The 26,067-nt window shown below is 33.8% G+C and overlaps 3 protein-coding genes across 3 annotated transcripts in view; all 3 read right to left on the bottom strand.

Annotated features, from left to right (window-relative positions):
* LOC123560051 (G-protein coupled receptor GRL101-like) overlaps positions 1-8,646 on the bottom strand; it is a 15,115-nt gene extending 6,469 nt beyond the window's left edge. The window contains exons 1-6 of the mRNA XM_053552293.1: positions 8,269-8,646; positions 7,407-7,544; positions 6,701-6,817; positions 5,572-6,096; positions 958-2,005; positions 1-116 (exon numbers count right to left, since the gene is read on the bottom strand). The exon at positions 1-116 is cut by the window's left edge and continues 414 nt beyond it. Coding sequence (XP_053408268.1) covers positions 1-116; positions 958-2,005; positions 5,572-6,096; positions 6,701-6,707 — 1,696 coding nt within the window. The 5' untranslated portion in view covers positions 6,708-6,817; positions 7,407-7,544; positions 8,269-8,646. The remainder of the gene's footprint in view (positions 117-957; positions 2,006-5,571; positions 6,097-6,700; positions 6,818-7,406; positions 7,545-8,268) is intronic.
* Positions 8,647-9,295: 649 nt separating this feature from the next.
* LOC123560050 (plasminogen-like) lies at positions 9,296-18,557 on the bottom strand. Its single transcript, XM_053516775.1, has 10 exons — positions 18,419-18,557; positions 18,000-18,150; positions 17,057-17,253; positions 15,867-16,112; positions 14,911-15,138; positions 14,286-14,444; positions 12,673-12,789; positions 11,818-12,003; positions 10,196-10,383; positions 9,296-9,418 (listed from the first exon to the last, which is right to left on the bottom strand). Exons 1-10 carry the CDS (start codon positions 18,525-18,527, stop codon positions 9,296-9,298), a joined length of 1,704 nt encoding a protein of 567 aa, XP_053372750.1. The 5' UTR covers positions 18,528-18,557.
* Positions 18,558-19,184: 627 nt separating this feature from the next.
* LOC123560052 (uncharacterized) lies at positions 19,185-23,311 on the bottom strand. Its single transcript, XM_045352298.2, has 5 exons — positions 22,910-23,311; positions 21,926-22,006; positions 21,197-21,370; positions 20,315-20,545; positions 19,185-19,450 (listed from the first exon to the last, which is right to left on the bottom strand). The coding sequence occupies exons 1-5, from the start codon at positions 23,055-23,057 to the stop codon at positions 19,368-19,370; spliced, it is 717 nt and encodes a 238-aa protein (XP_045208233.2). The 5' UTR covers positions 23,058-23,311; the 3' UTR covers positions 19,185-19,367.
* Between the last annotated feature and the right edge of the window lie 2,756 nt (positions 23,312-26,067).

Below are 26,067 nucleotides of genomic sequence, written 5' to 3'. Positions count from 1 at the left end.
GATCTATTGTTATTAGACAAATAAATAATATACTGGCTTCGGATGAAACTGTTGACAACACTCCAGCAAGTTTACACCATGCACTGCTTCTCCAGTAATCGTCCACAAAAATGTATCTGTAATTTTGAAACAGAAACCATAATGATTTTACCCCTTGAAAAATGAAAATATATATTATGTACAGTATTTTCTACCTCAGGGACGCACCTTTTGTCAACATATATAACCTCAAATCATTTTATTTTGCTTGAAAGGTTGCGTTCTGTGTTTCCAAAGGATCTGCTTGAAGATTCTGTTAACTTTACAGCAGCAGTATTCGGGTAAAGTGTTGCCGCCGTACCTGGATTCGGTATTCTTTCTGGTTTTTCGGGATCACGGAATCCATAGAATAGAGTTTAGTTAAGCCATGTTACTGAGACTCCTTAGGTACTGCATATTGCACTAACCTCCATGAACTAACTTAATCAAGTCTAACCTGTTATTAGTTTGTTTGGTTGCACTTAAGCTTTTAAAGAATCTTCAACGTAATTCGTTTTTAATAACATTGACTTACATCGTTCGATTTAAAATAGTTTACCGAAACAAAAAACATGCCATTACATTATAAATGATAAAACGTTGTTGTTTGTGTCTTTCGAACGTCATGACATTATTTTTGTTTACGGAATACTATACAATTAGAAAGGTACAAAGACGGTATTTCGTTTTGTTTTATTTTTTTAAGTAACTTGTAAAATATTGTATTCAAGAAAATAATCTTCCACCCGGTTATAAATATAGATGGGAATATTTGGCTCTCGAGTAGTTGTTTTGGTAATTCGGCATATCCTCGCCACCGAAAAAAACAGTAACCCGCGAATCGGATATTCCCATTTGCATCTACAACCAGTGACAGATTATTTTTTAAATCTTATTCTCAGATTAACACACAAAAGTGATGAGTAAGAGTATCAATACCTGTTTCTGAATGCAGCGTCTGCAACAGCAATAATAATTAGATATACACTCATTAGGAAGTCAGCTGCCGCCAAATTCGTTACAAAAATCCCAAAGCCAATCCTTAGACGTTCTCTGTCATATATTAGCCTGTACATAATGGACAATAAGTTGCCGAAGAATGCGGTCAGTCCAATAAACCAAAGCATTGTCTGTAAAGCGGAAAGTCTCATCAAATCTTCACATGACGAAAACTCATCCTTAGTGGGATAGCAATCTTCCTCTTTCATGTAGCTTGGTCTAACACAACAAAATTTATATGCTGGTGTTCGCAATTTCTTCAGGTTTAAAACACCATTGAACATGTCTTGATGAAAACTTTTTATATTATTGTTGTCGAATCTAATAGTTGTCACAGATATATCTTTAAATGCTAAAGGCTCAATCTGTTCAATACTCCCATCGGACAGATCTAAGTATTCAAGAGTAAGTCCGGAAAACGTATTGGCAGATACACGTCTAAATTTGCCTCCAGCAAGATCTAGATTTTGAATTCTTTTTAATCCACGAAATGCATTTGACTCAATAATTGTTAATTCTAAATTGCCCATCATATTCAGTTCTGTCAAATGAGTCAAAACTTCAAAAGTTGATTTTCTTAGAACCTTAATAACATTAAAACTCAAATCTAGTGTCAAAAGATGGCGCACATTGTGAAAAGCAAATGGCGATATATTGTCAATGTCACAGTGCGATAAGTTGAGCCTAACTAATGAAATTAAGTTGATATGTGACCTTTCGATAATATTATTCAAGGCTTTGTTAAAGCTCATATCCAGCAGACGCGTCGCCTTAGGGACACTTTCAATTCTGTTCGTATCAAAATTGGTGTTGGAACAATTAACCGAAAATCCACGACATTTACATGCCGTTGGACAACTAAAGTTACAAAGCCGTTCATCGTCACCATAGATACATTGTGGAGCTCCGTCGCAGACTTGAGAACTTAGAATAAATGTCTGGCTTGAAGAACATTTGTAACTCTTCGGAATATGCATTACAGAAGAAGCTGAAACAAGAGAAAAGGGTATTTTTTCCCAGATAAAGCATATTTTAATTATATCATACATAATTTGAAGTAAAGAAATCAGAGTAATCGTGTATCATTTGAGTGAGACTTTTTTTCTTAAAACAGTGGTCTGCCAAGAATAGTTCAAAAGAGCACTAGAATACGTAAATCTTTCTCTGCCCATAGACAGCACTGATTGACTTGAAGGGCATGGACCATCTATAATACGTCAACAGCATATTTTATATTCCAACGTGACCGTTTAGTTTCCAGAATAAGGCAGGGTTTTATCCAGACATAGGTTGATTACTTGGCAAAAGTAATCGATTAAAGTACAATAATGTGACAATTAGTTTGATTAAGTTTAAGGTACGATTAACTCCCTGATAACTTGAAATCAGTAATCATGATTACATTTGTGATTGCTCATTACATTATTTGACTGTGAAGTATGTGTCAAATACATGCTAATTGTATAACTTCCGAAAGAGTCTTAAGTTTAATAAAATGAATTCATTAGCACTATTCACGCTAAAATTAAAAATGCTTGTGCAACATTTAGCACATATTATAAAAACAACAAAAACCTTTCCACAATTTAATGACATTATTGATATGTTACTGAAATGAAAACACCCAATTTTTGCTAATACAGACAGCCCAAGGTCTCATACAGACGCATTTGTAAATATGAGGTTGGATTATATTTGATGTAATTATTTAATGACTAGTGTGATGCTTATGAAATGCCAACCAGTACAAAATCATTTGTACATTAAGTGGATGAAAACATTTAACTATACTGAACCCTGAGAGATATTAATCAGTCATACCGCAACTGAGTTTTCTAATTAATTCGAAAAGAAAACAACCCTTATGAGATCATTGGAACATATCTATTACGGTAAATTACTGAAGTAATAAAATATGGAAATTTACTGTAATCAGATTTGTAATCGGATATTATCAGACTGATAACAACCAGTTTAAACATTGATTGGTTTAGATTGAATTAAATTACTACCGATTACACCTAATTATAATGAAATTTTCAGAAGTTGCTGATTGCTGATTAAATTTACTTACTAATGAACAGGGTTGTTAATAATTACTTGCAAAAGTAATGCATTAAATTAGCATTACTTAGAAAAAATCGGCATTAAATTAGCATTAGCATTACTTATTTTTGTCAAAATAATGCATTAAATTAGCATTACATAGGGTGCATTAGCATTAGCATTATCATTACTGTTTGTGAATCATTGCATGTTATAATCGAATCACTATTTGTTTGTTGTTTGTTTTTCATTTAATCATTTTAGTTGTTTATTTCATAGCAGCAACACATGACAATCATTTGTAATGAATCAAATCTACCAACTAGGGATTATATATAATTTGTATGAAATACTTGAAATGATCCAACAGCACCATAAGAAATACAGCATTTAAATTCTTCAGTATTTTTGTATCTGTCTATGTCTCCAGTGCTTGATATTGTTAATGTATTATAGTTTATCACTGTTGCATTTTATGAACATGAGCTGCTCAAAGATTTGAGCGTTTAGTCTGCTTTACAGTATTTACCTAGGTAATCTATAGTTAAATAGGAGAGATCGCCCTGACGTCACGCATCAACACCTGTTTATCTCGCGGTGGGCAAAACAAAATATTTTTACATCGTTTGTGTATGGGATCGGAATTTTTAATTTTTAATAACTTTTTCGTTCATTTATGGATTTTAAAAATTCAAAAAGTTTTGAAATGCTTACGATTTTCATATTTTCTTATTCAAATATCTTTTGAAAATGAATTACCGTTTTAAATGACATATGATTTTAATAGCGGCGTAGCGATGCTCCAAACTTTTAGAAAAAACACTGTAAGTTAAGCGTTCATAATTAATCCATTTTATTTCGAAATAATAATTAAAAGTTATCAATAAATTGCTTGTTTTATATCCTTTCGATTGATCAAAAAATTATTGATATTATGTTTTAAGAAAATTTTAGCAGTTAGAAGAAAAACATCACTGTTAACAAAAACATGGTCGCTCGGCGCCTGCCCACCCGATCGTGGTCTTATCAGTTCTAAAAATAGAATATACAACGGATTTGTGTACAAACACGATCTCTCCTATACATCTATAGTTAAATACATGCATGACTATCTTATATTATATCTGAATGTTTCTTTTACCATTACCATTACTTTTGAAAAACACTTATGTTGAAAGTCAAGTACCTGTTGAATAACTTTCTAACAGCCTATTTGACATGATGGGGCCTCCGTGGCCGAGTGGTTAGAGTCGTTGACTTCAAACCATTTGCCCCTCATCGATGTGGGTTCGAAACCTCATTTGGGGCGTAGAATTCTTCACGTGAGGAAGCCATCCAGCTGGCTTACGGAAGGTCGGTGGTTCTACCCAGGTGCCCGCTCGTGATGAAATAGTGCACGGAGGGGCACCTGGGGTCTTCCTCCACCATTAAAGCTGGAAAGTCGCCATATGACCTAAAATTGTGTCGGTGCGACGTTAAACCCAACAAAATAAATAAATAAATATTTGACATGATATGTAAAAACTAGTTGCCTTAAGGTCTTTAACATCACTATCAGTGGCTTACTGTTAATTGATAAAAAGGTGTCAAAAGATAACAATAGATTTTGTTTGATATTTTGGTTAACAAAACTAATTATGTCACACTTTAATTGTTATTATGAATTTGCGCTTTGGAGCTGTCCCAGATTTTAAATGTATAGTTCAATGCATTAATTTGCATTAGATACACTGTGAATGTTATTGAAAATTTAATTGGTTACAAATAAATAGTGCTAATTGTATGTTCAGAAATGTTTCATAACTAGATAGCCCATATATGGTTTAAATTTCATCAGTATTTAGGCAGAATATTGTTCATACCTCAACATTTGGACTGTGTTTTATGTCCTTCAGATTGAGGTTTGTGGTATATCTCTGGATCTGATCTGGTTCACACCAAGTTAACTTGAACCTGGGATTTCCAGTGATGCAGAAAATAATGCCTAAGTAATGATAAGCATTAGCATTAGCATTACTAACTTTGGCATTAAATTAGCATTATTTTTAATGCTAAAATTGTGGCATTAATCATTACTTGGCATTATTTGAAAAAAAAATAATGCATTATTAATGCATTAGCATTAGCATTAACATTACAACAACCCTGCTAATGAATGGGGGGGGGGGGGGGGCTCCGTGGCCGAGTGGTTAAGGTCGCTGATTTCAAATCACTTGCCCCTCATCGATGTGGGTTCGAGCCTCACTCGGGGCGTTGAATTCTTCATTGTGAGGAAGCTATCCAGCTGGCTTACGGAAGGTAGGTGGTTCTACTCAGGTGCCCACTCGTGATGAAATAATGCACGGAGGGGCACCTGGGGTCTTCCTCCACCAATAAAGCTGGAAAGTCGCCATATGACCTAAAATGGTGTCGGTGCGACGTTAAACCCAACAAAATAAATAAAATACTAATCAATGTGCGGTATTATCATAACTATATTGTACTAGTAATAACTTTTAATTTTTTTACCTGTACATAGTTGTGAGAAATAGTCAGCTCCGATAGCAGTCAATGTTTTCCACCTTCTGATTACAACATCGGTCACGTGTGGGAAATCGTTTGTCACCTTTATGTCTATATTCGGCATTTCTCTAATGCGATAAATTGTTAGGTCATGCTTTACGTGAGAGACACTTCTAAATATTTCTTTAGCAACATTTACTGTCTCTGGATCAGTATCCAAAAATATAATTCCTTTGATAGCTGTCTCAGAAAACCGTAAAGAGTTTATCAAATGTTCGGCCATCATCCGGTACTCACATTTTTCAATGCGATTCACAACACTGAACGGTTGTAGCTGTTCGTCGTTTATGTGTAACTGTATTTTATTTAAACTGAACGCCACAAGAGGGCGTTTTGTTTCGTACCTAATAATTCTAACAGTAGTGTTCAAATTGTAAAACTGCTTCGCAAAATTATCAACAATAGTTGTATGACTATTGTAGAACTGCTGGTAGACAAGGATGACTATCTCATTGTTGGCAATAGTACAGCCTAAAACACAAAAAACAAACAGCAAATGTTTACATATACTAGAATGGACACAAAAACTGTAAATCCTTATAGCACTAACATTTTTGTTTCATATCTCATTTACATTGAAATATAAATTAAGGTAAGAAATGTAAGAGAAATATTTTGTTCTTTTCTTGCTATATTCCATACCAAAGTGCAATAAGTAACGATTTTTTTTCTATATAAAATTAAATCAATGTCAAGCCAAATGCCATACAATTATCAAATAAGAATCACAGTTTATTCTCGACCAAAGAGTCCCATGTAATTCTTGGACGACCCTTTGTGTATGAAAATAATTGGAACGAATGACTTATCTTTACATGATCGTATGAAGCCACTAATAGAGTCTAAACACATGATTTTGCCTCATCTCTGAGATTCCATCAGATATTAAACTTTTATTCCATACCTAATATTTTCATTTCAATGTATATGAGATATGAAACAAAAACTTCAGTCCTGTTTGGCGCCATATAACATGTACTAAGTTGGTGCGCCGTGAAACCCAAATCAAATCAAATTCTCGACTTGGCATACATACTCACGAATAAGACAGAAACGTTTAGGACCAAATTCTTACCACACATTTCTTCATCCTCCCCGCCTGGGCACTGTATTTCTCCATCGCAGATAAATCTAACGGGTATACAGAAGCTCCCTGGACATTTAACTGTTGATGATGGACAAGGAATATTTTCTGCAGTTAAAACGGAAAATATATGTACATTTGAATTCGCTCAAATACAGGAACAATCTGTTTAAAAAACTGGCCAATAAAAGGTTTTCGAACAAGAAACGTTGAAGATATGGCTAACGGGTCCTGCTAAAAAGTATCGTGTTAATATAAATATAGATCTAAATGATTTAGCTGTTGATTTGTTTCGTGTAATGAAACTATGTAGGACCGCACAAACAGCTGATACGCCATTTGCTATTTTGTCAATATCTTAAATAAAACTGTCAACTGATACATAAAATCTAGCAAAGATAAAATTTTATTCGATTTACTTACCACATCACATTTTTTTCCATAAGGCATAAAAATACATATAAAAGCTGGTTTGTAAAACAAAGGGAATACCATTTAAAAGAAAACAGAGGTGTAGATTTAAATTTTTATTAGAAAATTGTTAAGTATCGTTAAAATATCAAATAATGTTTGACGAAAAGATACGACAAGGACGATATTTTGTTTAATAACTCACAAAGTTTATCGCTAGTTTATAAATTTAAGACACTTTTTGTGTATTTAAACGATTTTTTATGTAATACAAATTTATACAAACCGCAATTTTCTAGGTGACTTCTTGATCTACATCCAGTGATAAAACCCGCTGCATCTTCATCATAAACACATCGATGTGCTTTTGGTATAATTTTGACATCGTTTTTACAAATTAACCCGTCTTCTTTGGGATGATAATCTTGGAAAAAAATGAAAGGTAAAGCAACATTGCGTTCTTATAAAAAATGAATATTAAAAGAGAGAATTATTTCTTGCTCCTACACATCGTTCATCATCTAGCGACAGTTATACTTGGTTTATATTTAAACTATACGTAGCGCTTACAACTTGATCGTTTTTTTAAGATATAGAAATGTGTCCATATCACATGGATGGCCCCGCTATGTGATGCTGTGACACAAAGAAGTGCGACTCTGGTAATATAATGAAGCCGTTGGATGAAAATGTTTCCTTTGCAATGTTAGTATAAGTCCTTTAACTAAATCGTAATCTAACCGGCATGAAAAATTCACCCATAAAATTATAAAACGGACAAGTATATACATTAGCAAAGACCCAAAATCAACTTGAGGCAAATCATGAAATATAAACAGAAAATGGCATTTGAAAAAAGCTAACAAATGACCCGCTTTAATGATATTAGATACGGTCGCAATTTCCTGGATGTAGCGCCGACTATAGGACGGAGTTCAAAAATGTACAAAAAGTATAGCGCTGCAATAAGTCAGTTATGTTCAGATAATCGATATTTTATCGTTCCAAGGAGATCACATGTGCTCTGTGGTACTGCTATATCGGACTAAGTCTTGTTATTGCAGGGTGATGCCAACGCACTTAACGGAAACGCTTCTCTACCATTTCTGAATTTTTTTTTAACTAAGACTATCTGTTAAAAGATATACCTGATACGCAAGTGAGATTGCCTACTTTGATCTGATATTTATTTGTGTGGGACGAAAGAAGTTTAACAGTTCGAAAGTATCCGGATAATTTGTAGGTAAACGTCAGTTCCTTCCCATCAGATATATTTCCACTGCAGGTTTTGTTTGTACTGCGTTAAAACAACAGTAAAGTTAAACAACGTTATAATAATAATATTTTATGATAATGCGAAGTTGTGAAGAGCTACTAGATTACGTCAATTTATGCCTGACAATTTTGGAAATATTGTGTTTGAGTATTTTTTAATCTGTGTATTTACTTATAAAGTATTTGGCTTTATTGGCATGATCGAAAAAGTTCTCAGAATGACATAACATGTGGAACGGACAAGAAGGCAGTTTATGACGATTCTTAACCTAAACCATAAAAATACATACTCCTTCTAATTCTCCGTTAAGTGATAACGGAACCGGAAACGTCAATGTTTTCCATACTCATTCTAATTCTCCGTTAAGTTACAACGGAACCAAAAACGTCAATGTTTTCCATACTGACGTCAGAATTTCAAATCGGGTGCGTGACACCATTTTAACATGTGTCATTATATTACTTTTTATTTACGCCAATATTGTCAGTTTTATTCAGGCTATTGATCAAATTCGTAATAGTTATATAAAATAAATATGAGTAGATTCGTATGTAACAAACAGATTACTTATGTTTAACTTTGCTTGGAGAAATACACACTCGTTCTCAGCGGATAAATACAGCGCGTTTAAAGGCAGCTGCAGAACTCGCCCATATTTCTCAATACAAAGCTAATAACCTATAAATATAACCTTTAAAAGCGTTCACAAAACTATTCTCTCACATCAAAATATTCATTTTTCATTTTCATATTGATGCCTATCGCATTTTGTTTTAAATCCAAAAAAAGGGAAAATAAAATGTATTTTTAAAGTTGATATTTCCTAAAGAAAGTGTCGCCCAGTAACTTAAATATACAAGACGATCTTGTGTCCTACATGCTTAAGATGAGAACACTACTTACACATCTGTTGGTTTTGTGATCGTCTGGATCGCGCACGTACATTCTTTAATGTCATCAATGAAATGTTCATCATTGAAAGACTGTATAGATTTATGCACAGGGTCACAAGACTGTTTGATCTAGAAAATAAAATGACATACTGAAATTGATACTCAAATTCCTCACACCCAAATGTTTTTGTTTTTTTTTTTCTAAGAGAAAAAATCTTTGTTGGTCAAACTTTAAATATAATTTCGACATAGTGTGAAGTTTACATCCGGAAACCTAGAACTTCGAGTGTGTTAAAAGGTGTCTTCAGGCCTACATGAAGTCTTTTTCTTTGTGATAGTTTGCAGATATTTTCTGGTTGTATCTCATACATACTATGTTAGTAGTAAAATATCAATTATAACCAGAAATATTCAAGTATCACCGTTTTCCTTTAACTGCAATCTAGTTATTCAAGCATAGTCACACACTTACACATGTTCCTTGTCGTTATAAATTTGTTCTCTGCAAGTATTTAATAATTTCTAAGACCAAAAAGAGGCAAAGTATAAATCACTGTGTACGTACACTTAATTATATTCGATTATGTCACGAAAATACTCAGTTGCCTTGAACAAGGATGCGACATCCTTTGAAGTAGTACATTTTTGAGATGTCACGTCGGCATAAGGTACACCGGTCTTTATAACATTTGTTATAAGTCCCCTTTCTCTGCCCCGTCCTCATTTTTACATCTTGCATATAATTAAAATGTACTTGTTGATGGATTTTAGAAGCAATCCGGGTGCTATATATTTCCACTACAATATCTATTTGTGGCACGCATACTATGCGATGTATAGCTCTTGTTGAGTTACTGTGCTCCGTGCTAACGAGAAATCTACCCTTACATTTTCATTTATATTTACCTCCTGAGTGCAATTGCCAGTTGCAAATGCTTCGACGAAACTGGCGTCAGATTCTCGTTTGCTCTCTCGGACATACATATTTCCTGTCCTTGTTTCATCATACCAAATTATGTCTATATTGTTGAATATAGTGTATATAACATGTTTCTCGAAAACGGAGTCAAAGTCACATATCACATCAATTCCACCTGTAACAGCAAATCCCAATTTAACAAAATGTACTTATGAATCCCTCGATATTTTTGCAATATATTCTATAATATTTAGAATATATTTATGAAATGTCACCCACATGTCGAACAAAGTATATTGATAAAAACACAAAACGTCAGCCTAAATATATAAATGCTATGGTATCATTTCATTTATTTTATGGCCTCAGCCAAATTTTAAAACGTCACAAATACACATGTCTCAAGTCTTGTAAAAAGACATGAAAATCATGACTAAAACAAAGTACCTTCTTTTTTCTGTCATGTCTTGTAAACAAATTTAAACTAGGTTTGATATTTGAACAAGTATCAGTAAAAAAATCTATATCAGCAATTCGTAGATATTTGTTCATCGAATAAAAACAAACGTGTTTTTGTGACTTTTTAAAACCTTGGAAAAAAGAATGAAATGATACATTTGTACTAATCTAGTTTGTTCGATTCAAATGTTCTTTACCACATATTCGCCTAAGTATTTGAGAAATACCAATATTATGAAAGAGATTTAATGTTCAGCTTTTCTCCGGATACGCAAGCAGACATTATTACTGAATTTAATAATACATCACGCTATTCTTAATATGCTCAGTTTTAGCTCAGTTGGAGGATACATTTATCTCCGGGAGCTCCAGTTAAATGAACCTTACAATTTGGATACAACTGCTTCAGTTTTAGATTTACATCTATATATTTATGACAACATCGTGCATATTTCAACTATGACAAGAGACATGATCTTAACATTAATATGGTAATTTTCCGCCGATTTGGATGGGTATATATCCAAAGCAACATCTCATGGTATACATATTTCTCAATTAATTCGGTTTGCAAGTGTGTGTAGCCATGCTGAGGATGTCAATGGGCGTAATTAATATACAACAAATAAGCTTCTTCAGCAAGGTTATCGTTGTTATCAAGAACGTAAATATTTTGCTTTAGCTTACTATTGTAGTTCAGATTTGGTTTAATAATTTAACAGTAGTTTAAAGAAACTTTCTGTGAGAAGGTACTATGTAACCCGTTTTCTACATGGGGCTGTTGTTTACAAACTTCAGAAGATTTCAGATGAAGGCAATTATTCAGTTGTCTTTGTTAAAGTTATTAAACGGCATAGGACGCTATGAAAGGCAGTATTAAAATCCCCCCGGGACTGAGCTATCTTCTGGCCTGTTTCATCGGGCCATGAAGGGTGTTTTCTTTTTTCTCTGTCCTCTGAAAAGGCACCAAGTACACCTGTTTTGAATCATAAGGATTACTTTATGTACCAATTTACAAGAAATTTTGTTCTGTGTTCGTATAATAGCGATCCAGTCTCCGTATGAATTATTTCAATTTGACATCAAAAGGACTTGTACATTTTGTAGTTAAAGTCAAAACATTAAACAGTTAAGAAAAGATTGTACATACTAATAACATATGGTCCTGTCTCCCTAAAACCTATGTTCCACCAGTGTTCACACGAAGGGTAAGTACGTTCCATGCACGATGTTTCGTCACTTCTATCCACACAATCTGCATATTTGTCACATACCAATCTGTTCGGAATACATCTAACAATATCGCAGTGAAAAGCTTTGTCTTCATTACATGTATCTGTAAAACATACACTTTGTTATCTCATTTCACCTATTGCTACAAATAATGGACACATCTGATAATGAAAATTAACTACTAAATTATCAATTACCGGGAAAACAACTTATTCCAATTCAAAAGATAACATAATTATGAAGATGCAAATATTTACATATTGAATGATATTCTCTTGCGTTTTACTTAATTATAAATACTATAGTTAAAATGTACAATTATACTATTTAAGAAACTTAGAATGATTATATATGAAATAGCTTATCACAGACAGTGATTAAAGCCTTGAATAAAATCATCGTTTGGAGTTATTTGGAGAAATTAACTACGTGGGCACCACTTGAGTGATGTAATTATATGCATCCAAACGGCAAACAATGTTTTTCAAAGAGAAAATCCTTGCTCGAGATAAAATGTTTCGATTTTATCGTGGTGTCAAGGAACAGTGGTTACACCATTGACGACATCCATCAAACCTTTGGCTGTTTCAGCGCGCCGATATCTCCGTTGTACATGTAGCTATGGTGTATCATTAGAAAGTACAAACTGATTCTATCGTATAATAACGTCATACTTCCAGTGTCCTTATTTAATACGAAACATTCGAAGCGCTTTTGAATTCAACAAAGATAATATTTCTTATTAAGTCGTAGTACATTATTTAAGGCTTACTACAAAATTGCTCGTCACTACCGTCCAGGCAATGTACGTAAGCATCACATCTGTTTTCCGCTGATATACATTGTCCGCTACTACATTTGTATTCCTTAATGCCACAAAATTCCATTTCTGAAATGACAGCGATAGTAAGGCACTAATGACAATATAAGCGGATAATTGTATCACCGAAAAGTCTTAATATATAGTTAATTTATTTCATATTTGCTTCGTGCATATATTTGTATTTAGGAAGTACTGTGCTTTCACCAATGACCGCCTTAATAGAATGCATGAATAAGTTTTGATTTTATGACGAATCGATAGAAAAGTTAATATATCGCCGATCAAGCTTAGTAAAAGTACTGCCTCAGTAGAAATGACGTTTTCCGAAATTCAAGCGAAATTGCTTCCTGTTATGAATGAATACGACCATGACGTGACAAGAACCAAAAGTATGAATATCTTACCGCAATATTCATCAGAAGCATCCGTACAATCCACAATAAAGTCGCAGACTTGGCTTATATGAATGCAATCTCCAGCAGTACAACGAAATTCATCCATTAGACAGTTATTGTGGTCTAGAAAAAACGACGTTTGGTTGTCTGTTAAATAAATGCTATTAGGAATATACGTATGGAATCTGCAGAACAAAAACTAGGTGTACTCCTGTTGAAGATAATATAAAAAGGCAAAATATCTTATCAAATACGTTTCAATTATACAATGTATTTTTACAATCGATCTTTCTAAAAACACTGATCTAGCAAGGAAACGTTATATAAAGTTCAAAAAGCTTGCACTAAATGTTTGTGGAGAGTAATTTTATCATTTTGATTTGTAAAAAACATTTTAAACGTTAAACAAAGCTTTCCTGAGAGTTGTTCTGTTAAGTGCTTGTAGCGTGCCCTTCAAATTAAACCATATAGAAATGTAAACAATCAACCTGGCAGAAGGTAAGAACAACCGATTTCGTCTGAAGCATCTAAACAATCTATGACACTATCACAGCGAGCAAGAAGAGATATCCATTCCGAACTGTTACATTCAAAGATCGAATCCCTCGGAAAATTCACGGTGTCTGAAGGACTCAGCTTAACACTGTTTAGTAAAAAATGCTCTGAAAGGAAAAAAATGATGTAAGCCAACGCAAATGGTGCAGATATACCTAAGGTAGCTTTACTTTATTCATCTTGCTAATTACGGCAACAATATAATATTCGGATGACATCTGTCGATTTGCAAAACTAGATGAATGTATTTAGTTAAATTTACTATATGCTGACAATTCGCTACGGTACTAAGCTATTTCGAAAAACTCGTATTTGCTTTCTCCCAGCATGATTATAAATTTCGGATGTTACAAAATCAAACTAAATCGGAGATTATTAATTTGACCGAAAAAAAATGAAACTGAATAAATGTATTTATTGAAGGACATAACACCACTGTGTTAAAATGCATTGCATAATCTGACTTTTCAAAAACAAAATGCATTTTAGCGTAAAGGACAGGCATTTAATACATCGTATAGTGCAACAAACACCTTTTTTCAACCTATATAAGATTCACCTATACAGATAGAAACGAAAGGTTAGAAGAATGAACTGAAAAAAGTTAGTTACTTTTATTATTTTCATAACATTCCATTTCGTCAGACAAATCAACACAATCTATCTTTCTGTTGCACAAATTGTCAAAATTGATCAAATCTCCATTGGCGCAGGTATAATTTTCTCTAGAATCTAAGCTGCCAGTCTTCTTATCTTCATTTATATGTTCGTCTGAAAAATGAACATTTCAGAAACAGAATTATTAGTACAAAGATATAAATTTCAGTATACATTTTTATTTTCATTTCATTTGGAACAACGATGATGTGAAGAAATTCATGGTAACAGCATCTATTTTAGAGGCAACATCGTCAAATTTAAAATGGGAATTCCGTGTATATCAATGAGCATGCAAAACATAGATACGCAATGGCTTAGCTACTGCAACCACCCCTATGGCAGCCTTTTGGAAGAACATCACACACTATTTCCAAGCTTTGAAACATTTTTTAGACACTAATCAATCTAATTAAGACTATACTGGAGACTGTAATAGGACAATCATTTAATTGTTAATTTCAGGAATGTACTTGTAATATCCTGTATAATATCATGTATTTCTCCCTACAAGCATAACACTGTATATTTGATGTATTAAAAATTAACGCTACACTATCTACAAACTTTTGATACTCACCTAAGTCAAAACAAGGCTCTCTTTTCAAGTTTGCAAGATCTGTGTAACACCAAAGGAAACCTTCATCAAAGGGATCACGACAATAATTATCTAAAACTTTAATTGATGCGCTCATATCTTTGCCAGCTATATATGTGTTCCAGTGTTTGCATGGTTTCCCGGAAAATGTTACATTTAATGTCCTTGAGTAACTTTCCACAATTTGTGAACAGCGACCAGAAGATGAATCTGTAAATAAGTTCATTGGATCCAAAAACAATAATTACGTCACTTCCAAAAATACATTGTGCGAACCTCATACTGTTCAAAAGAAATGCAACTTATCCACACAAGTCTATAAGATACTTTTTAAATTGAAAAACCGTAAAGCCTACAGCTAGTCGCTATATTTTCCTGTTATTGTCGCGTTGACTGCTCAGGTATGAGTTTTTCCTAGATTCTACGTATAACGGAAGGAAGGAGTATATTCTTGTCTTGTTTAGAAATACCCTTCCATCCTGGTGTTCTGGTTATATAGATACTGAATGTATTGGTGTGCTGATATATCAAATTGACCCTATTTATATCATTTACAGTATACAATTGAGTATTTCATAACTTATGCAAAAGTTTATCTTTGTGAAACTGGCATGCACCAAACCCCATGCCCTTCACGTATGTTAATGACCTTTTCAATCGAACTAAACTATTATCATTTTATTGATTTTGTTCTGTTTTATAAAAGGATCTTTTCATAAATTTAATCTTGAGTTCTGATGTTTACGTATATAAGCGAGTAGAAAAGCAAAGTTTACCTTTCAGTATACAAGGTTCCCATCTAATGTCTATAGACTCCATCAAACTAAACTATTATTATTTTTATTGATTGTGTTCTATTTTATTAAATGATTTTCCTATAGATTTAATCGTAATTTCTACTGTTTACTCATATAAGCACGTAGAAAAGTAGACATTACCTTTTACAATACAAGGTTCCCATCGAGTGTCTATATCCGTGGTGTAACACCAAATATAACCAGTGTCCCAAATATCACGGCAATAATTTCCTTTGTCCTTCAAAGATTCACCTTTGTAGTCATATTCAATAACCTCCTGGACTTGAGGGACATCGATGTTCCAGTGCTGACAAGTTTTACCAGAGTAAGTTGTGTTCTGTTTACCACGATAGTAATAAGAAGTTGCAGAATGAGGCGCTGCCGGTACTGAAATGAACATAAAGTGTCCGTTTACCACGATGGTACTAATAAGTTGTAGAACTAGAGGTGCTTTTAAGAAAAGCGCATGTTTCCCACAACTGCCTAATCATCTGAATAGTTAGTCTGTCTTTGTATGCTGTTTGTTGCCTTTGGTATTCACATGCTGGAGTAACCGGTCTACAATGCTGTATCGGTAGTGTTGGTAATTATGTTCAAGGATCATAATTCCGAAGTGCCTAAGCCGATTTGCCTAGTTATCGAACTTGCCCGAGGACTTATAGTCAAACACATTTTGTTTAAGTTTGGTGAAGATCGGATAAGAAATGTTTGACTTAGAGATCGGACAAGATTTGTGACACACACACACACAGACAGACACACAGATAGGAGTAAATCAATATGTCTCCCACAACACTGGTTGGAGACATAATTAAGTGCTAACATCATTAGCATAAACGTGGATTTAACCGAAACGTCTACTTTGTATGGGCAATAACTAGCGCATTATACTTTGACTTTGAATGAAATCTATATTTTCCTTGAACGCAGTCATGAAATACATGAAAATTAGTCCTCTATAAAAATTAGTGTCCTCATAGAAACTGTCAGAACTGACTGCTTTGGACAAAAACAATAACAATCACTTGATAATCTCAAAACATGTTCTCAGTATAAACATGTGTGATATGAGAAATGGTCAAACATCTTTATAACTGTTTTTGCTTCTATACAGATTTTTTTCTGGCTACCCAATCATATGAAATTTTTCATATAAATTCAAAACTCTGTGGCACTTTATGCAATAATACAAGATATAATATAATTTGCCCTCAAGAGGCCCTTTAAAAATTCTTACTCAGTGGTTTCAGTATTTTGTTATGTCATCTGATTTATAAACATGAATCTCTAAAGAAACATATTTGTAACAAAAGAAAATCAAACCAACTTACACACGAATGTACATGGTGAGTAGCCATTAGTTGTGTAGCATCCCAGATAGCCGTCATTCATAGGGTCACGACAGTAATTATGTGCATATTTTCTCCCTTGTGAATAATCACGGTAAATATAAAGGCCTGACTCGTCATCATTGGATTCCTCATTCTCGGGGAAAAACTTCTGCCACCACATTTCGTTTTGTTTTAGACTGAAAAAAGACAAGGACAAAGGTCCAACAGGAAAAGCCAAAGTCGAAGGACACAGTCGTTATTACAACATTCTACGTTGAAATAGGGGTATATGTAAACATATGCATTTGCGCACCGGTTGAGCACATATATTTTATACGAAAACAAAAATGAATACAACATTTAAAGATAAAAGTAACACACAGACACGAATATACATAAAGAAGGACACCGAAATGATAAAAACAAAGACAAATATCAAACAGGGAATGCCACGTACCAAAACCGCAGCCTCCCCAAAACGAAACCTACAGCACGCAGACGTGCACACCACAAACACACACACACATACACGTGCACATACACAAAGCCAACACACGAGGACAAAACGAACAAACAAAGGAACACACACACATACACACACAAAGCCTACACAAGAGGACAAGACGAACAAACAAAGGAACACAGTGGGGCACCGCCTTGGAACGGTCAAACCGTTTTATGATCCGTCTAAATTCATCTGCAGATATTAGTCGCTCCTAAATCTTTAGATCATAATAAAACTTAAAGTAAAAAAGACAAAATGATAGAAAAGCCATTGCAAAAGACTGAATGTCGTACTAGCATTGCTCTTGAAACCATGTTGTTTATTTTTGGAATTTTATTTTCCCAGAAAGCTATAAAGAAGTACAGAAAATAGTGTTAAAGACCAGCAACGTCTTTGATTAAATGTGACATTTTAGAGAATAAGTTTACGGAAACGAACCTATCTTTTGTTACATTTGCCCAGTACAAGCATGGAGTATTTACGTCTGATACATTTACCATTCCTGTGTATTCTGTCGTTTTAATTTGCTGATCAGGAAATGTGTCCCAATCACTGCTAAACTTTGAAAATCGAGGCTTAGGTTCTCCATCTACATAATCAGAAACATTAAAAACATATTTGTAACTATGTATCATCGTATTCATGATAGGTAACATATCTATTACAGTATTTTGATTTATGTTATAAACTTTATATTACGATTTATAACTTACTGTTAAAATCACTCAGATTCAAATTTAATGTCTATAAATAACAACATTCAGATTATATGTAAGATAACTTGACTGTTAGAAAAGAAATACTAAATAAAACAAAATACTTAAATATATGTAAACTCTTTATTTAACAGAACTTACTATTTTTGTATGTCTCGAAAGTTATCTCACAAATGAAGTACTCAGCAAGACCGGTCTCACAGCTCTCGGATTCCCATGTGTTGTCCTGGTGGTAAAACTGGAAATTCATTCGTGTGCAACTTTAATTAGATGGTTCCCCTGGTTTCCTTATGATAAAGATTAGATTAAATATTATAACAAATAAAAGTTCGTAAAGTCACATTTGTAACAGTAACATCGCGTTTTGGCCTACACGCTTTTTTAATGGGACACGAATTCGTCGAAGTCGGAATTCAAAGAATCAAATGGCACCCATTACGAAGCTACTATTACACTAAATGGAAGAAAATTGTCACCTCAGCGCAGGAAGGCCATAACCGATTTCTTATGTCAATGCAGTTATCTTGCGCAGCGGTGACGAAGTATGTATTGAAAAGACTACTAGAAAGTCTTTGCAGTTCATTTTAAAAACTCTTAAGAACATTTTATGTTTTACTTTTTATACAATTTCAGTTCTCATTTTGTTTTCGCTCGATATATTTCGTTTGTGTATTGTATTTTCTAATTGAAATCAAAACGAAAATAATTGAAATAGATCCATGATCTGTATTTTCTATTCTTCCTTATGGGTTTAATTTTATATTTAGATTGTATGTATTAAAAGAGAAGTCTGGATCATCCCTTTGAAAACTCCTTTTTTCATGTAAATAAATGTATTTTCCTTCAAAACTAATATGCCGACGGACGCATTTAGTAATTCGTCCACTCATTCAATAATTGATACTTATTTAGTTTCATTGTCGTCAATAGAAAACGATGAAATAAGGGAAACATGTTTCCGGGTCAAAAAGGATGAAGATGTTTCCTGATTTTCTTGGCAATGTCGACAATAAAACGTAAAGAAAAAGGGATGTTCCCGGTCAAAAATGAGGAACAATTTCCCGGTTCAAAATAAATTATCATTAAACACCTACCATGCTGAAAAGATGATAGGTTTGTAATCTTCTGAATAGTCCGCAACTACCTGATTCTTTTTCAGCATTCTATATATACCTTTAAACATCAAAAGATTGTTAAACATCAATAACACAAACGGCTCTTGTAAATATGACTTGATTAAATATGTTTTTAGAAAATGAAATCTTTTAGAAAATCCTTTGGACACATAGTATAATATATCACAAATAAGTAAGATAATGATTTTTTATTGGATTTAGTGTCGCACTGACACAATTATAGATCATATGGCGACTTTCCAGCTTTGACAGTGGAGGGAAGATCCCAGGTGCCCCTCCGTGCATTATTTCATCTCGAACGGGCACCTGGGTAGAACCGCCGACCTTCCGTAAGCCAGCTGGGTGGCTTCCCCACATGAAGAATTCAACGCCCCGATAGAGGCTCGAACCCACATCGGTGAGGGGCAAGTGATTTGAAGTCAGCGCCCTTATCGGTTTGATTGGGTCTGTTCATGAGAAGTAACGACATATGCAACACATTCACCCCCTCTAGTGCCGGCCTAAGCGGAATTCTTTTATAATACCAAAACTAAATCGACCAAATGATCTCAAAGAACTAGAACATATAACAATACTGAATCCAAGTACGGGGAGACTTTTGCATCCGCAACACGACACTTAAAGACTGCTGTTGTGATAGTTAACACAATCTGTAGGAAAATTATTTGGAAGTATAGAACACAAATAAGTAAAAAAGAAAATGGACTTCACTATCATACATATTTACTATTGTATTAACTAAGAGAATGTCACAATAAACAACAAATCGAAAGTGGTATTTTCGATGGTCATCATTTAATGTTTTTCAGTTTGCGATTAAGTAAAATGTGATTGATTTTCTAAATAACAACTTCTTCAGTATGCTTCTGTCAGTGTTTTGATTAAATATAAATATTAGAACCTATGTGGGTGAAGTAGCTCGTGTTGCCTTGGAGACTGTCAATCGCTACAGACGGTCGATCTCGTGTGTATCTTGTCTCCCTACGCAACAGTTGCTTGACAAAGCGAAGTTCATTGAGGGAGCTTAGTGACACCAGCTTCATTCTTCTTCTCCAACATTCATTCCCAGCATGTCGCCAGCTAGTTAATTCAGGAATAATGTTGTAGCATTTTTCATATCTTTTGGAACATACTGAAACGGAAAAGTCATCTTACCAGTAATTTTCTTTAATATAACTGACTAGCGTTATCTTTTTTAGGAGAAGGGGTGGTTAATGTCACATGAACACAGTTATAGGTCATATGGCGCCATTAAATTTTTATTGGTTGAGGTGTCCCTCTGGGCGGCTTTATCTCATCACGAGCTGGCATCTTTCCTTCAGCCAGCTAGACAACTGTCTCATATGAAAAATTTAATACCCCCAGCGAGTTTTCGAACCCAAAGCAGAGAGAGGTCAGTTACCTTAACCATTTTTTTTTTATAAAAAAATCCTTTATTACTAGGAGCTACTATTCATGAGGTTTTGGTCAAATGAAAGTTACAGTTTTTTTTCTATTTTATAGGAATAATTGTTTATATATTTTTGGATCATATTTCATAGTCACTGATCATACCATATATATGTTACGCACATGAGATTATTGTATATTTTGTTAATATTAACAAAATTTGAAACGAAGAAGTGAACATTTCTTTAAAGGAAACTGTTCGATATTATAGAGAACAGCACAGGGATGTTATAGATTTTTGTAAAAAGGGTACCATTCCGGTTCAGTCTGCACACATTGACATTACCAAAAAACAACAACAAAAACATGACATAATTATAATTACTGCACTCACTGAAGCAAGAATCGTAGTCTTTACACGTTCTATACTCTGTATCCATTCTCCGACATGAGGCACCGCTGCTATCACTTATATTGTTGATACATGGTCGGGTCCTAGACTGAGTCCCGATGCCACAGAAAGCTGAGCAATTGCTCCATGATGACCACTCCTTATTGATGTTTACATCTGAAAGTGTATAACGGACAGGACAAGCTTTTGTTTGTTTCTGAAGTTGTATGTCATGTCTAATCAACCTTTTAGCATTATATGGCTTTCATTATATTTTTCCTTTATTTCATCTAGATTTGTGTTTTACCTGTCATCAGAATTTCAAACATCCATTTTATTTTGCTTGATTTATTCTTGTCCCCGTACGCCAACTAATCGATGTAAAATTTCAAGATTGTAGTTCTGCATCCTTTTAGAAAAAATGCATCGGTCCTTTTGCCAATAAACTTGTGTTTGTAACTGAATATTATTTTAGTGAATTCTTATAGCCATGTTCTATATCCAGTTACGTTTTATATATGCAATAGTATGGTTAAAAAGGGAGACAACTGAAGTTTGCAACGCGTTTGTATTAAAACTATATGCAATTGTAGGAAGACAAATAATTGATGCACTATGGACAAATAAAAAGGAACAGATATCCAGCAAGACATCAGAGTAAAACGTAAAGTTAATCATTAATTTACTTAAATGTTCACATGTATATTATTTCCCTTGCGATTTAAGTCTTACCATTATTGCTAGCAGAACCTTCCGCCTCCTGAGTACTTTCACAGATGCTTTGGTTGCTTGTGAGATTGGTCTCATGAAAAACTGTTAAATAAACAAATCGTTAGATAGATAATGTTTGCGATCTTTTCAATTAAAAAGATTAACAAAACTAGTACCCACAAGGGTGCTAAGAGTTGCTACCTTCCCTTCAAACATAACCTAGAGATACCTAGTTAATATTCGCGTTTCCAGAATACTAAGTAACTAACCCGAAATAATTTGTGCCATATGTCAAAGTACAATTACAATACTCTGGATATGTTCGCTTTTAGATAACAAGAGGCACGAATCTAATCTAGTAGGATTATCAAATTTTTGTAAGGTTCATAACATTTGTTCAGGTAAATCAAATATGAGAAAGGTTGGTTAAGAAGCTCTCTACGTATGTACATGTCTGTCTATAAATAAGATTAATAAAATCTAAAAAAAGCGTTTGGGAGTATAGAAGGCAGTCATGCAAAATAATACTAGTGCAAAAAATGCATGTTTGCACTGACCAGTGTGCGGCATCATGTTAGTTTATGCATAATGGATATTGTTCTTCAAAAATTTTCAGTTTTTAATTTCTACATTTGTAACAGTGTCCCCCGTATTTTCTAACATTCTCTTAATAGTTCCTGCCTTTCTGTGTGAATTAGGCCTTAAAAAAAGTTGAATTAGATTTAATCATCACTTAACAAAATAATAATATACCACGAAATTTCAGCAGATAAAAAAGATTTAGTCTTCTTTTCTTCTAATTTGGACAAAATGGACATTTTCATAATGGGAGTCTGTTGGATGATCACAATAATGATGACATTTTATTATTTACATTTTTATGAAATATTTATCAAACGTGAAGAACTGCCTTAAAATTTGTTTGCACTTAGTTATGATCTTCAAAATAAAAGAAGCGTAGCAAATCCACACTCCCAAACTAACATTATAAACAAAACATGTTACCTTGCTCGCCTGATAAACTAAGTCCGCAGATATACAATGACCTATATTCTTCCATAACTTGTAATTTAATGAATCTCGCAGTGACACCAGTAAGATCAACAACCCCAGCTAGAGTTCCGCCACATCCAGTAAAATATCGTTCTTTCATGTTACAAGATGTCTGTCCAGTTAGGATTACTAAGTTAGAGACTGTTAAAATAAAAGTTTTTGTTGGGCTTAAAGTCACACCTACACAGTTCCGATCATATGATGATATTTCCAGCTTTTGCTGGCGCTAGAGAACCCAGGCAGTCCCTTAGAGAATTGTTTTAGACCTGAGCGGGCGCCAGGGTAAAACCAGAGACCTTCCACAAGCTAGCTGGATTGCTTCCTCATGTGAATAACTTTACATCAAACACAGCGGTGAGAGGCAAGTGATTGCAAGTCAGCGACTATAACGACTTGGCTGCGAAGACCACGGGTTAAAATATAGGATTGTTAAAATAATATTCTGTGCAAAAAATTGAAGAAACATCAGCACTATTTATTACACTGAAAGCTATGCGATATCAAATAGTTGTATCACTTCAATTAAGAACCCGTAAATTGATAAAAATGTATTACTTACCATCCATATAGTTACTAATAGTTAGTAAATCCAAGTGATATTGGTCAAGGAGGTCTATCATGATCCACGGATAATCTTCGTACGATGTTTTGTAGCAAGACGAATTTGTGCCATCTCGACTTGAAAATGTTACTGCTTTACCGAATTGTATGTTTTCTGAGATAGCAATATCTTTTTTATTTTAATTGTAAATTGCATAACATCGATATGCATGCACATTCACATTAAAGTATAAATGTCTTGATATGAAAAGGTAATAGTATGTGCTGAAAAAATTTGAAATCAGTTGTAATAGAAATAAAAGATAAAAGATTTTTGTAAAAAAAGTTCTACTTCTATATTTAGTGATTTGGTTTAATTGGCATGTATGTGAAATAACATAAAATATTTCCATGTGATCTACTTATAAAAAAAAAACTCTTGCTCGTCGTTGAATATAGGATTAAAGAAGGGACTTCCTATTCATTATTATCTTTTCATCGTCCGGTTACCTCATTTCTTGAAGTGACCGTGCCTTTTGGATGTCTGTAATATTTATTTGTACATTACTTTATATCCTATAGCCGTTTGTACGAACCTTGGTAGGTGTTTGATGGTGTACACTTCCTAAACGATGTATCATTTCCTTCACAAAAGTTACCATGGAAAGCAGGACTAGGATTATTGCATAGCCGCTTACTTCGTTGCTTATTGTTCTTTGTACAGATCACAGACCATTCACCCCAGCTTCCCCAGTTACCATTTACTGAAAATATCAAAACAACTACCTGCTAGTAGGCTAGATTCAGAACACGTTATCAAGAAATATTTCTCACACGTTATCAAGAAAAAAATCTCACCTGAACTAAGAACTTCTTAACCACAGCTTTTTAGCAAAAGATAGACATTGACATTTTGATATATGATCCAAACATCTTGAATGTGTTTCTTCGTTTAAATTAAATTAAACATAATAGCGGTCATAAATTGTAAATCTGTGTGAAGGTGCTTGCCAAAAAAAACTCACAATGAACATAAAATATTAATCGATTTTACAACACATCCATTGCATTATTTTAGTATATTAACGATTACGAGAAGCATACATCAAAGTAAAACAAACCTGGATTCGGAGTCGTAAATTCAGTATCAAATTGAACATCCAAAGTAGTATCTGGAAACAAATAGAATAAACTGAATGAAAACTTTATACTCTTATAGTTTCACAAGGTGGCCATAATGGCCTAGATAACTCGAACTTGTTTCAACAGTTTTTGTAGAGGGTCAATAAAGAAACATGGTGTGAAATTATCTTCAAATTAGAACAGCAGTATCAGCAGAAGATAAAGGTTTATGTTTATAGAAAACTAGCCCTGTTCCATGTCGCCTATGCTTTCAATCAAGTCAAGTCAAAATAATCTAAAAGAATTAGGTAGAGTGCCACACAAGTAACAGTTTTGTCCACTTGTCTCGTATCGGACAGCAAATTTTGAGGAGTAGATGTTTTACAATTTTCCATGTAGCCATATAGAGCAATTAGAAATGTTCCTTCATGTTTTAAACATATCAACATAGCTTTTCAACAAATAGACATGGCTTGCAGGATCACCAAAGTAACAAGAAGATGTTTAAACTTTTACATATACCAGTATATAGAAAAATACTAGTAGCATGGCTTACTCTCAATTATGTTTTCTATTAACTCAACATACTTGAAAAAATTTCATAAAGAATCACCAAATTAACCTTTTCTTTGAACTTATTTTGAATTCAGGCCACCAGATTTTGGGAAGAAATCCTTTCGGTTACTAAAATAATCAAAATCTTGTCTAAATGGGTCAGAATAGAAGGCATTTGAAATACGATCAGCCAAGGAACATTCTTGGTGACGTTTGGCTGAAACAGGCTTTGTTGTTTAGGTCTTTCTTTAACTGAATTGTAGACGACGGACGGTCTTTCAACCATGAGCACGTAATTCATTTTATATAATTATATTCTTTTTAATGGAGAAGTATTCCCGAAAATCTGATTATACTCATATCAATTAAATCCTACTTGGTTAAATTTTAATCAGGTAAGAAATTGGATATATAAAATACCAGAAATATCTGTTTTTTTCTTATCTATAAAAGCAAGGTTGTAAGTGTTATGATTTGCCCACAAATTAATGGCGCACAGAAAGCATCACAGTTACTACATGCATCGAAATATTTCTTTAAAATATATTAATTTTAAGACGAGCCTTTGGAAGAGTCGAACAAAGTGAAGCGAAGAATTAGTAGACTGGTTTACACTGAGACCGTGTTCCAAAAATAAACAGTTGATAAAATATGCTATAGAACAGCAAATAAGCGAGCTGTTGCATTTCACTCGAAATGCCATATTTGATTCTGGTAGCTATTAAATACATTACCTAAAACTCCATATACCTCTACTTCACAAAGATTCATGTATCTAATAACGTTTTTCATTTGTACTTTTACATATCTCGCCCTGGCGCCAAACTGAGGAAACATTTTTGCACTTTTTAATATGCCACAATGATATCCCGTGACAGTCATCGGCGACAAAG

This window comes from Mercenaria mercenaria, chromosome 10 (assembly GCF_021730395.1).
Source record: "Mercenaria mercenaria strain notata chromosome 10, MADL_Memer_1, whole genome shotgun sequence".
In the NCBI taxonomy this organism is placed as follows: domain Eukaryota; kingdom Metazoa; phylum Mollusca; class Bivalvia; order Venerida; family Veneridae; genus Mercenaria; species Mercenaria mercenaria.
The sequence above is the reverse complement of the archived record's forward strand: the minus strand, read 5'-3'. Positions and strand labels throughout refer to the sequence as shown.

Coding starts and splice junctions, on each gene's coding strand:
- LOC123560052 (XM_045352298.2), bottom strand. CDS start 23,057: ATGAAAGAACGATATTTTACTGGATGTGGCGGAACTCTAGCTGGGGTT. Junction 22,007..22,909: donor TAGTTTATCAGGCGAGCAAG/GTAACATGTTTT, acceptor TTTATTTAACAG/TTTTTCATGAGACCAATCTC. Junction 19,451..20,314: donor GAGCTACTTCACCCACATAG/GTTCTAATATTT, acceptor TGATGTTTAAAG/GTATATATAGAATGCTGAAA.
- LOC123560050 (XM_053516775.1), bottom strand. CDS start 18,527: ATGAATTTCCAGTTTTACCACCAGGACAACACATGGGAATCCGAGAGC. Junction 16,113..17,056: donor CTCACCATGTACATTCGTGT/GTAAGTTGGTTT, acceptor TGTTCATTTCAG/TACCGGCAGCGCCTCATTCT. Junction 12,004..12,672: donor TAGTGACGAGCAATTTTGTA/GTAAGCCTTAAA, acceptor TATGTTTTACAG/ATACATGTAATGAAGACAAA.